Source organism: Pongo abelii, chromosome 17 (genome assembly GCF_028885655.2).
Source record: "Pongo abelii isolate AG06213 chromosome 17, NHGRI_mPonAbe1-v2.0_pri, whole genome shotgun sequence".
In the NCBI taxonomy this organism is placed as follows: domain Eukaryota; kingdom Metazoa; phylum Chordata; class Mammalia; order Primates; family Hominidae; genus Pongo; species Pongo abelii.
The window spans coordinates 63,596,710-63,609,386 of NC_072002.2; the positions used below are offsets into that span (position 1 = coordinate 63,596,710).

Below are 12,677 nucleotides of genomic sequence, written 5' to 3' on the forward strand. Positions count from 1 at the left end.
ATTAAGTTTTCATGATACTGCTCCTTTATTCTGCCAGGCAGGATTTTTGTGTAGATGCCGTATTGCTCTGCGCCTCCCTCAATCCTGACTGAGGTCACCCCTGTCTGGTCTTTTGTGTTTGCTGTGTGCATCAGCCTTGGACTAGCTCGGTGTCTGCTTAGGCAGAGTCTCCCTCTCAGACCTAAAGCTGGAGGGTGGCTTCGTGAGCTCATCTCAAATCCAATTTCCAATATTTAGCAGGCATTCAATCTCCTAGTAACCTTTGCTAGCCCAAAACAGAATGCTCTCTTGATGCCGTGGATGATCAGGAAGAAACTGAGTCAAGAGCTAGTTCTTTGATCAGATGCAATCTATTTTTTAAAACTTCAGTTCCTTGTACACACTGCCTCCAAGTTTTTCCTGCCCCAGAGGGCTTTGCCTGAGAGCACCATCCCTTAAAGGACACAGCATTTCACCCTGTCTCCTCCTGCCCCTGCACTGCCCTGAATCTCCAAGGCCTGGAATAAGGGCGGTGCGGATGGGAGCTGCCTTAATACACAGGCACAGGGCTTTGCTAGTACTGACAGATCCTGTCTACCAGCCAGAGACAGATAGAGGAAGGGGCTGAAGCCTCAAGCTACCCCCTGCCTTTGGTCTCTGGGTCCCCTGGGCAACCAGAGTTTGTTGGTGACAGCACTTTAGTTAATGATGTCACCTCCTGAGTCTGGGAGGAGTCTGCTGGGGAACGGTTATCTTCCTTCTCAGTGTTGCTGTGGGACTTTGTTCTTTGATATGTGTCTTCATGGGTATTTTTAGGGAATATAAGGAAATGACAAGCTGGGGGTTGATAGAGGGGCACCATTTTAACACCCGAGTTAGCACTTGATAAAGGCTTAGAGTTGTGGTTCCCGGCCATGGTTGCACGTTAGAATCAGCTGGGGAGCTGTCAAAAATTACCAGTGTCTCAGCCCCACCCTGACCAGTTACACAAAACTTTCCGGGGTGGAGTCCCAGCATCAGCAGCCTCAGAGTTCCTCCAGGTGACTCCAGTGTACAACCAGGGCAAGAGCATTTAACCCAGAGCAGAGAAGGGGCTTAAGTTTTCATTCAAGTTCTAGTACTGTGTGGCCTTAGTCATGTCTTTTAATATCTTTGTGCCTCATTTTTCCCCATTTTAAAATGAGAATGGTAATGCCCACACTTGCTCAGATCACATAAGAATATTGTGGGATAAACAAAGGTTCATGAGAATGAAACCACCAAAAGACGTATGACTTCAAGCCCAGTAGCGCAGGGCCCTTGGCAGGCCCTGGGATGGCAGACAATGTAATTCATTCATTCACAAAGACCCTGAACAGCTAGGACCCCCTGTGAACACTGCCTGCTCCAGGCTCTGGACTAGGGAGAAGAGACGAAGCTGTCAAAGATGCTAGGCACCCACTACTTGTGGGGTCCCTGAAGTCTCTTGTGGTCCCTTTTCACCCTGGATGAAAGACAAACAGCAGAACTCTACAATCATACCCAGGTGGACACTTCAGTGAGAAAGGAGTGGGGAGGCAGGAGGCCTGAGGGGTCAGTACGAGGCCCATGAGGTCTGCAGACATGGCTGGACTTACAAGGGACAGTGCGGACAAATGGCTTCGTGGAAAGTACAGACTTGGAGAGTGACTAAGCGTGGGCTCTGATGCACTACTTTCCAATTTAAAAACACCATAAGAGCTGCTTTTGCCACAAAAACAAACAAAACAAAAATGGGTAACTGTGAGATGATGGATATGTTGTTTGCTTCACTATAGTAACCTTTTTACTGGCTATATGTATCCCATTGCATCATGTTGTATACCTTAAATATACACAAAAACATTTTTTGAAAAATAAAAAACACCATAAGGAGAAAAAATGTTTGGTCTCCAGAGCAGGCTGACATCAGTTTGAATCCCAGCCCTGCCATTGGCTCATAGTTACGGGCAAGTTACACAACTTCTCTATCCTCAGATTCTCCATCTATAAAATGGGGCAGTAATAGGACCTGCCTTATGGAACCATTGTGATAACTATGTAAAATACCACAATTAATATCCTTGGCTCAGTGTCTGGCTCACAAATAGCAGCTGCTGCTGTTACTGTTTTGCATATAAATATAGATATCAAAATAGTTACAGATACACACACAAGTATATACTTTTTTGTAACTGATGAAACTCAGGTCATTATAAGCTGTGGCCTTGGCTCTTCCAAAGCTGGCACTGCAGGGCTTCTCAGCCAGCCCCTGACCTGCCACCTGAGGAGACCAAGGCCCACCCTCTAGATGGCACCTTCATCACTCGCAAGGGACAGATGTTAACCAAGTCATCTCTGAGGGCCTTCCATTTCTGGAGAGGCTGAGATTCTGGTGCCAAGGATGCTTGGCTGAAGTCAGCAGTGGTGTGGGGGACTGGGCTGTGAGAATGGTCTGAGTCACATTCTACAACCTGTCTTCCCATGTTCTATTTTGGTGGTGACACAGTCACCCAGACCAAGAATCTTGGTGTCATCTTGGAGTCTCCCCTTTCCATCACCCCTTACAACCCACCACTTAGCGAGTACTATTGACCTTCACAATGTCTCTTGTGTCACTCCTGTATTGGTCAGCTATTGAGGCTGAACAAACAACCATAAAAATCTCAGTGGCACGCAGCAGTAAGCGTGCATTTAGATGACGTGTGTGCCGGTGGGTTGGGGGTCACCTGACCTACGCTAGACTTAGGTGAGGCCCTGTCGCGTGTGTTGCCCATCTTCTCCCTGGGACCATCAGGCCAGCCCAGAGAGAGTATTCTTAGGATGACAGAAGAAACATGAAAGTCAACATAAATATTTAAGGCCTCACATCAGAATTGGCAGACCATCACTCCTGCCTCATTCTATTGGCCAAAGCAAGACATATGGCCAAAACCAAAGACAAGAGGTAGGGGAAATATCTTTCTGAATATTATTTAAGCTACCCCAGATTCTTATCTTTCAGCTCTCAGAGCATTGAGGTTTTAATTTCATCCTGCCTGGAAGCTTGCAGTGGTCTCCTGTGTGGTCTCCACACCTTAGCTGTATTAACCTTTCTGTTGAGCACTGGTATGACTGTGGTATTTCACAGCCCCATCCCCAAAACCTTCCCTAGTGACCATCCCATGGAACCCAGCTCCTTGGCTTTTTATACCTTCTCCTCTTGTATCACAGTGATGAGTGAATATGTCTTATCTTAGCTCCTAGTGCAGAGCCTGTCACACAATGGGGCAATAATATTTTTAAGGAGGATGAATGAATGAACGAATGAATGAATGAATGCCTAGGCCCCTCGAGGGAGGGGCTGTAGCTGTATAGCCCAGTGCTGGGGCGCTAGTCCACGTGACCCTATGTTGCCATTGCTGATGATGTGTGGGTGGGCAGTGTTCTGGTTACCCCCAGTCCACCACGCAGAGGGCATGACTTGGGGGTTAGCAAAGGGAGATGGTTTAGCCACGGGGAGTTAGGTGGAAAAGTGCTGAGTCTGGGGAGGGTGTCACCTCCCGTTCTGCCTCATCCTCCCACATCAGCATTGCTGTCAGTGAAGGAGGGCGACCAGCAGGTCTGGGCAATGCCTAGAGGCAAGGAAGCTGTGTCCCAAACCTGGGGACACCTGAAGAAGAGGTGTAATGGCCACAGGTCAGGGTGGTCCTAGCCACAGAGAGTGCAATCACGCACCCCCATCCTCATTTAAGACATGGGGTTTGCCTGCTGCCCAGGAGCAGCCCTGAGACAACAGATGCTCTGCACAGCAGGGTGGCACCCAGGCCCCTCCCCAGCCCCAGGAGGCTGACGCGGTCTCTCATGCCTCCACAGAAGGACTTCACGGTGCGCGAGGAGCTGCAGCAGCAGGACGTGGAGCGCTGGCTGGGCTTCATCACCTTCCTGTGCGAGGTCTTCGGAACCATGCGCAGCAGCACGGGCGAGCCCTTCCGCGTGCTCGTGTGCCCCATCTACACCTGCCTCAGGGAGGTAAGAGACCAGCCGCCTGTGCCCCCTGCACAGCCAGACAGCGCCAGGGCTGGAATGCATCTCAGATAACGGGGACAAAGCTGTGAGGGTAGGCTCACTTAGAAAGGGACCCATCCAGGCCAGGCATGGTGGCTCACACCTGTAATCCCAGCACTTTGGGAGGCCAAGGCAGGTAGATCACCTGAGGTCAGGAGATCGAGACCATCCTGGCTAACACGATGAAACCCCATCTCTACTAAAAATGCAAAAATTAGCCAGGTGTGGTGGTGGGTGCCTGTAATCCCAGCTACTCGGGAGGCTAAGGCAGGAGAATTGCTTGAACCTGGGAGGTGGAGGCTGCAGTGAGCCGAGATCGTGCCACTGCACTCCAGCCTGGGCGACAGAGCGAGACTCGGTCTCCAAAAAAAAAAAAGAAAGGGGCCCATCCTTCAGCAAAGAGATGTGCAACAGCAGGCGCTTCTGCTCCCCAAAGCCAGGTCCTTCTCTATTGGGTTTATATAAAGGGAACCAGCACCCCCTTCCCCCGCGGGGTGTTGTGAACTGAGGCTTCAGTCATTCCCAATCAGGAGCGCTGGCTGCAGAGGGGAGGCCTATGGTAAGTGTTGTCTCAATGAGCGGTCTTGGAATAGGATTGGATTGGTTTGCCACTGGATTATTTATTCTACGAAAACATATTTTCTTCTAAATTTCATCTGAAAAAGAATGAAACAAGAATGACCAAGGAACTTTTGAGAAGCAGGAATTCAGCAGTTGCTTGCGCTGCCAGATATTGTAACTCACTTTCTACACCCCTTTGGCTGCTGTCAGGGGAGAGAATTGAAAAGGGGCAAAAGTGGAAGCTGGAAGCCGAGTGGGGCTGCTTGGGCTGCGCAGCAAGAGGTTAGTGGCTTGGAAGTGAGGGCGCCTCACTTCCTTGGAAGACTCGGAGTGAGGGCGAAGAGCACGTTTAGGCTCTAGCTGTATTTCTGAGTTAGAGCCAGCAGGACTCGGTAATGTGAGTTGGAGGGAAGGGAGGAGGGGACATGGGCTCCCCGTTTACCAGTTTGGTGGCCCCATTTTCTGAGATGGAGGATACTGGATGAGAAATAGAATGGGGATGAAAAGCAAGAATCAGTTATGTTTGAGTCGCCTGTTAGCTGTCCCTAGGGAACTCCCTGGAGGTTGGCCGGGTGGAAGGGTCTAGAGGTCCTGAAGAGGTCACGCAGGGAGGTAAGGGATGGAGGGTTCTGTGAAGTATCGATATGCACCTGGTGCTCAAAGCTGGGGACCAGATGGAACCACGGAGGAAGAGAGTATAGATGGAGAGGGAGAGGAAGGGGGCGTGTAAGAACCCTCACAGCAGCCCTTCACTGGGACCTGGACGCCTCCCCTATGTTGTACCCTCCCACTGCCAGCAGGCCTCTGCAGGGTCTACCAGGACACAAGGAGGAACAGCCTCCTGAGAATCAAAGGACCAGGACAGAAAAGTGTCCTGGGTTTGGCAACAAGCAGGTCACGGGCCCTGGGTGTCAGTGGAGGTGAGGACAGGAGTGTGGACAAGTCTTTCGATAAGTGTTTCTGTGAATGGCAGCAGGGAAGGGGAGTTGTGGGGTCAAGGGGCATCCTTGTGTTTTTGAAAGAAGGACAATAATAGAGCAATTTAAGAGAAGGGAGGGAGTGTATTTATAAGTGTTTTTGAAGCATCCGTTTATAGAACAATAGCATGCTCATTCCAGACTAGCACAGAGCACATAGTTCTCTCTCGGGTGCTTTGTAAACCTGTGAGCCTCTGCCACTCCATGTACCCAAACCACATTTCTTAACAAATGCACTTGAAATCAGATTTGTTTCACAGATTCAGACAATGGCCTCTCCTGACTTTATTTCACTCTCAAAGTGCCTTGAGCTCAGAATGCAGCTCTGCGAGGGCTGGCAGCTCTGCTTTTTGCACCCTTTGGAATGACGTGGAGGCTAGGAGTGGGCCTGCATGGCCTCTTGGGTCCTCCCATCCTTGCCTGCATTGCCCTGTGCCCTGGACAACCCACCTCGAGACAGGGAGCAGCACTGTTCTAGGGCGGTGACCTGAATTGCCCCAACACGTTCCCTCTGCGTGATCTGGACACCTCCTGGTGTTGTCGTCACCTGCTCCTCCAAGAGGGAGGCAAGGCTGTAGCCGAATGCCGGCCCTGGCTGCTGGGACACTTTTAACACCGCCTGAGGTAGTGCAAATGTTCCGGTGTGAGATCCGGAGGTGCCAGGAGATGTGTGCAGACAAGAACAAAGAGCCACGCCTAACGCACATTTGTTGGATGCATTCAACTTTTCGGGCCAGTTTGACAAACACAGACCCATCCAATGCTCATGGTAAACTTGAAGAATAAATAAATCACCTATGGCCTTCTCCAATTTGTAAAAGAAGAGGGCAGAGCCACATGTACCAAGCTAGCTAGGGCTGGGCTGCAGCAGGGTTCAGATCCTGGCTCTGTTGTTCGTCAACTGCACCACATTGGGAAGTGTTTACCTGCTCTGAGCTTTGGCTTCCTCATCTGCAAATGGTGCTCATGCTGCTTTCTCTGCAAGGTGCAGGGAGGGTGGCAAGGCATGGAGAGACAGCTAAGTGCACTAGGGACAATGAGGCCGGAGGATGGAAGGAAGTGCCCGGGGCACGGCATCTGGCAGAGAGCTAGTTGTCATCTAGGCTGATGGGGCCTAGGGGCTGAGCACATGCGTAATCTTAAAGGGCTACTTGGGCTGAGTGTCCTGCCCAGGGACACACAGCTGGTCCATTCCAGAGCTGGTCTGGAGCTCCTGAACTCCAGGTAGGGCTCTTTCCAGGAGAAATCTTCGCTTCCCTAAAACTGGGCTGTAAGAAAAGATGGGGACTTAAAGGGGTGCCCTACAGATCTTATCAATCCTTGTGAACATCCTGTTGCCTTTCACAGCTCCGTAGGGACCCCTGAATTCTTCAAGCCATTTGCTGCCTCATAACCAGGCTTGACCTACATCCCTAAAGCAGGTTGAGCCGGCTTATGGAAGTTTCCAGAGCCAAAGGCACTGCTGCAGCCCCCTCCATGCTGGAAAAGCTTAGGCTTTCCCCCTGGGGCCATGTAGATGTCTGACCCCAAATCCACAGCACCCACTTTGCCCTGAGATCCCCCCAGATCCCAGAACCACCCCCAGGCCCACATTTCCAGCTGCCCACTATGCCTGTCCCAGGTCATACCTCAGGACCTTCCAACAGGATGTGGCCAGATCTGTACCCCAAGACCCCCTGCTCAGTGCAGCTCTCATGCAGGCCTCCACCCATGCTGCCTGCCTCCCTGCAGCCAGGCAGCAGCCCCAGAACCCACGCCATGGCCTTTCCTCAGTCAAGTCACTCACTCCATCCCCTGTGTCTGCACCCCCAGGGCTCCCCTGCAGTGCTTTCCTTGCTGCTTCTGAGTAAAACACAAACCCACAGGCCATCTCTGAGTGAAGGGTCTTGCTGAGGGTGAGGACAAACCTAAGGGATAGATGCGAAGTCCTCACCATCCAGCCCGTCTGGGGGTCCTTGTGCTCACAGAGGCCCCCTTCATTCTGAGGTCCAAGCTCACTCGGTCCCCACGCTCCTAATTTAAGTCAAGCATGTGCTTAGTCCCCAGGCGCCTCAGCCTGGAGGACACCCAGCTCTCTGGGAGTCCCTGGGGACATCCTTTCACACCCTGACCTCATCAAATTAACCATTCTTTAAGTTACTCAAGCTTGAAATTTTGGAGTCATCCCTGCCTCTCTGTCTTCCTGTCCCTGACACTTCTTCCTAGGCCCAGTTTAAAGTCACCTTTTCTGTGTAGCACCCCCTCAGCACACCAACAGCTTCCTCCTGAGGGACCTGGAAGTGCCCTCCGTCCTTACTGCTCCATCCTCACCCCAGCCTCTTCACGTTGCCTTGTAGTAGTGTTCAGTGACGGTAACAGCACATCTCACTGCATGGACGCCTCCATCTAAATCGAGTGCCTCGTGTGTTCTTTTCTCTTTTAACTCAGACAGCACTCTGAAGATTATCATCCCCATTTTCCAGAGGAGAGCAGAGAGGTCAGGCAACTTGCTCAGGGCCACACAGCCACCAAGGGGTAGAATCAATTCTGGAATCCAGATCTGACCACCCCATTTCACTGCCTTGCAGGCAGAGCAGGGGCTACTCTTGTTTGTTTTCTTGGTGCATAACTCAGCACCTATATGGTAGGATCCCAGTAGATCTTGGTGGAATTGATTCCATTTTTGCCCCAACTAACATGCCAATCAGAGATCCTTCTTCCAGAGATGAAAAATAAGAATTTTCAATGTGTGCTTTGCTTGTTTAAGAACAAATAGTTGCTGCCAAGGTGGTTTTCAAAGTGATTGAAGAAGATTATTGGTCATCCGTAGCTGCGGGAGTCTCCTTGCTCTGCTATTTACAACTCATATTTGCTTAGCAAGCTCTTTTTTATTTTTTAAATATTTTTAAATTTCTATTTTTAGTTTTACTGTGGTAAGGATACTGAACATGGATCTACCCTCTTCACAGGTTTCTAAGGGTACAGTACAGTATTGTATCCATAGCCATAATGTTGTGCAGATCTCTAGAACATATGCATCTTGCATAACTGAAACTTTTACCCATTGATTAGCGACTCCCCATCTGCACCTCCCCCTAGCCTCTGGCAACCACTATTCGTTGCTTCTTTGAATTTGACTATTTTAGATACCTCATGTAAATGGAATTATGCAGTATTTGTTCTTCTGTGACTGGCTTATTTCATTTAGTAATGTCATCAGAGTTCATCCATGTTGTTGTATATTGCAGTTTCCTTCTTTGTAAAGGCTGAATAGTATTCCATCGTATATATATACGACTTTAAAATATTTTTCTTGGTGGTTAATATTTGTACATATTTATGGGGTACATGTGATATTTTGTTACATGCATAGAATGTGTAATGATCAGGTCAGGGAATTTAGGATATCCATCACCCCGAGTATTTATCATTTCTATGTCTTAGGGACATTTCAAGTCCTCTCTTCTAGCTATTTTGAAATATACAATGCATTGTTGTTAACCATAGTCACCCTACTCTGCCATCAAACATTAGAGCTGATTCCATCTAACTGTAGGTTTGTACCCATTACCCAACCACTCTTCTTCTCCCCACCCCGACCCCCAACACACACACACATTGTTTTATCCATTTATCTGCTGATGGATATTTGGGTTGTTTCCATGTCTTGGCTTATTGTGAATAGAGCTGCAATGAACATGAGAGTGCTAATATCTCTTCAAAATCCTGATTTCAGCTCTTTTGGATAAATACTCAGAAGCGGGATTGCTGGATCATATGGCAGCTCTATTTTTAAGTTTTTGAGGAACCTCCATGTTGTTTTCCACAGCAGATGCACCATTTTGCATTTCTACCAACAGTGTACAAGGGTTCTAATTTCTCTACATCCTTACCAGTTTGTCTTTTGTTTTTTTGCTCATGGCCATTCTAACAGGTATGAGGTGACATCTCATTGTGGCTTTAATTAATTTGCATTTCCCTGATGATTAATGACATTGAGCATCTTTTCATATAATACCTGCTGGCCATTTTCCATGTCTTCTTTGGAGAAAGGTCTATTCCAATTCTTAGCTTAGTTTTAAATTGAGTTATTAGGTTTTTTGCCATTGAGTTTTAGGAGTTCCTTATATATTTTGGACATTAACTCTTTATCAGATGTATGGTTTGCAAATATTTTCTCCTGTTCCATACTTTGTCTCTCTCTCTGCTGATTATTTCATTTGCTGTGCAGAAGCTTTTTAGTTTGATGCAATCCCACTTGTCTATTTTTGCTTTTGTTGCGTGTGCTTTTGGAGTCATATCCAAAAAAAAAAAAAAAGTGTCCACACCAACATCAAGATGCTTTTTCTTTATGTTTTCTTCTAATAGTTTTACAGTTTCAGGTCTTATATTTAAGTCTTCAATCCATTTTGAGTTGATTTTTGTATATGGTATGAAATAAGAGTAAAATTTCTTCTTCGTGTAGATATTCAGTCTTCCCAAGACCGTTGATTGAAGAGACTGTCTTTTCCCCATTGTGAGTTCTTGGCACCTTGTTGAAGATCAGTTGACTGTAAATGTGTGGATTTATTTTTCGACTCTCTATTTTGTTTCATTGGTCTATATGCCTGTTTTCATACCAGTACCGTACTGTTTTGATTGCTGTAGCTTTGGGATACATTTTGAAATTAGGAAGTGTGATTGCCTCAAGCTTTGTTCTTCTTCACTCAAGATTGCTTTGGCTATTTGGGCTCTTTTATATTTCCAAGTGAATCTTAGAATTGTTTTCTATGTTTGTTTTTAAAATGCCCCTGGGATTTTGATAGGGATTGCATTGAATCTGCAGATTGCTTTGAATAGTGTGAACATTTTCACAATATTAAATCTTCCAATCAAAGATCAGGAACAACACAAGGATCCCCACTCTTACTGCTTCTATTCAACATAGTACTGGAAATCCTAGCCAGAGCAATTAGACAAGAAAAGGAAATAAATAGCATCCAAATCTGAAAAGATGACATAAAATTGTCTCTGTTTGTAGATGACATGATCTTGTATATAGAAAATCCTAAAGACTCCACACACACACACACACAAAAACTGTTAGAACTAATAAATGAATTCAGTAAATTTGCAAAAAACATAATCAACATACAAAAATCCTGTCTATTTCTGTACACTATCTGAAGAGGAAATTAGGAAAACAATCTTACAATTGCATCCAAAAGAAATACTTAGGAATAGAGTCAACTAAAGAAGTAAAAAACTTGTACACTGAAAACTATAACATATTATTTTAAGACATGAAAAAAGATACAAACAAGTAGAAAAACATCCCATGAGCATTTTATAATAGCATTCTAAGGACCTCTTTCCCCTGCCCAGGTCCTCAGCCTAACTGTGACTATGAGGGCTGCACACACAGGAGGGGTGCAATTATTGTTTATGGCCTGAGCAAAGGGTGTCATCTCCCCATCAGCTGGTATCTCTGAGCCAACCTGCCAGGTTGTGGGTCTGGCTTGTCTAGAGCCTTCATTCCCTGACCCTACAATGCTCTCCACCTCCTCCGCCTCTCCATGCCTCTGTGATCCCATGGTGTTGTTGCGAGGCTCTTCTAGGTTATCACTGAATGCCTCTCTCTGAGCTCCTTACTTAAAGTCCTTTGTTGAAAGTTTCTCTGGCGGGGGAATTTTCTTTTTTCTCCTTTTTTTTTTTTGTTTTGTTTTTTGTTTTTTTGTTTTTTGTTATTTTCTGAGACAGAGTTTCACTCTTGTCACCCAGGCTGGAGTGCAGTGGTGCAATCTCTGCCCACTGCAACCTTCGCCTCCCAGGTTCAAGCGATTCTTCTGTCTCAGCCTCTCAAGGAGTTGGGATTACAGGCATCCGCCACCGTACCCAGCTAATTTTTTGTATTTTTGTTTCGTCATGTTGGCCAGGCTGGTCTTAAACTCCTGACCTCAGGTGATCCGGCCACCTCGGCCTCCCAAAGTGCTGAGATTACAGGCGTGAGCCACTGCACCCGGCCAAGCAGAGGAATTTTCAACAAAGTTCCATGCGCCTGTTTTCCTCCACTTCCTCTCATCCTCTCTCTCCCCTGAACATCCCACCTTTCTTCTCTCCATCCAATCCCCCCAGCTCATCCCTACCCATAATTCCAACCCTCCTGTCTCTTTGGAGTCCAGCAGCCATAGCCAGAGGTCAGGGGTGGAGTAAAGGAGAAAGGCAGGGTGCTTTCTGCCAGGAATCTCCCATCTCTCTGTACCCACCTCCTGACCCCCACCAACCTCTCCCTCTGGTTGCCCCCTGGCTCTCCTCCCCTCCAGGCCCCAGAAATCCCATCTGCCCCTCCTGCCCTTTCCAAAGGAAGGGCAGGGAGAGGGCAGATGCCTCTGAGGGGTGTCTCTGAGGGACGCCCCCAAGGGACACATCTGGCTGGGCTCCTAGAGGAGGTAGGTAGGCACAGGCCAGGGAGGAGAACACAGAGGCCAGCAAGTCAGGCTTCTCAGGAAATGAAATTGCTCTGTGCAACAATGAGAGAGCCACTTTTTAAACTTTTTGCGTGAGTGTGCATTCAATTTCTCACATTGTTTTGGCTCCAGGGGAAATCTGACCTCGGAAAAGGCTGAGATGAAGCGGGTGTGGGTGGAGAGCCTCTGCTATTTCACAGAGTCAAGCAACACATTCTTCAGAGGCACCTTTCCAGGCGGACCATTCCTCCTTTCCCAAGAGCAGGGCATTCGGCTACCCAGCAGAGGCCAGGGCAGGACCCACTATGGCCAGAAGTGACTAAGATAGTCTGTTCCCCAGGGGTAACAATGAACTCTGATGGAGAGCAGAGATTTGCTGGCTGGATCCATGGGGAATTATCTTCAACCCTGCACCTTGAGAAGCTTTTACTACATTACAAACTCTCAGACCCCTTCTTCAACCAATTAAACCAAACTTCCTGAAAATGGGGTTTGCTGGGCAGGGATATGTAAGCTTTCCAAATGATTCTAATGTCCGGCCAAGGTTAAGGAACATAGTCTCAGCATCCTAGGTGTATTCAGTGAGCATCCACTGACCAGCCAAAAACCCTTGGGTGAGGCGCACAGCCTTAGGAGCCAGAGAGACCTGAGTTTGAATCCCAGCTGTGCCACTTACTAGCCGTGGGACTTT

At 47.8% G+C, this 12,677-nt stretch overlaps 1 protein-coding gene across 13 annotated transcripts in view; it reads left to right on the forward strand.

Annotated features, from left to right (window-relative positions):
* Window positions 1–12,677, forward strand: part of CTIF (cap binding complex dependent translation initiation factor) — a 327,368-nt gene that overhangs the window by 277,459 nt on the left and 37,232 nt on the right. For all 13 annotated transcript variants that reach the window (XM_024235924.3, XM_063716893.1, XM_054537883.2 and 10 more), the window contains one exon: window positions 3,832–3,987. In XM_024235924.3, coding sequence (XP_024091692.3) covers window positions 3,832–3,987 — 156 coding nt within the window. The remainder of the gene's footprint in view (window positions 1–3,831; window positions 3,988–12,677) is intronic.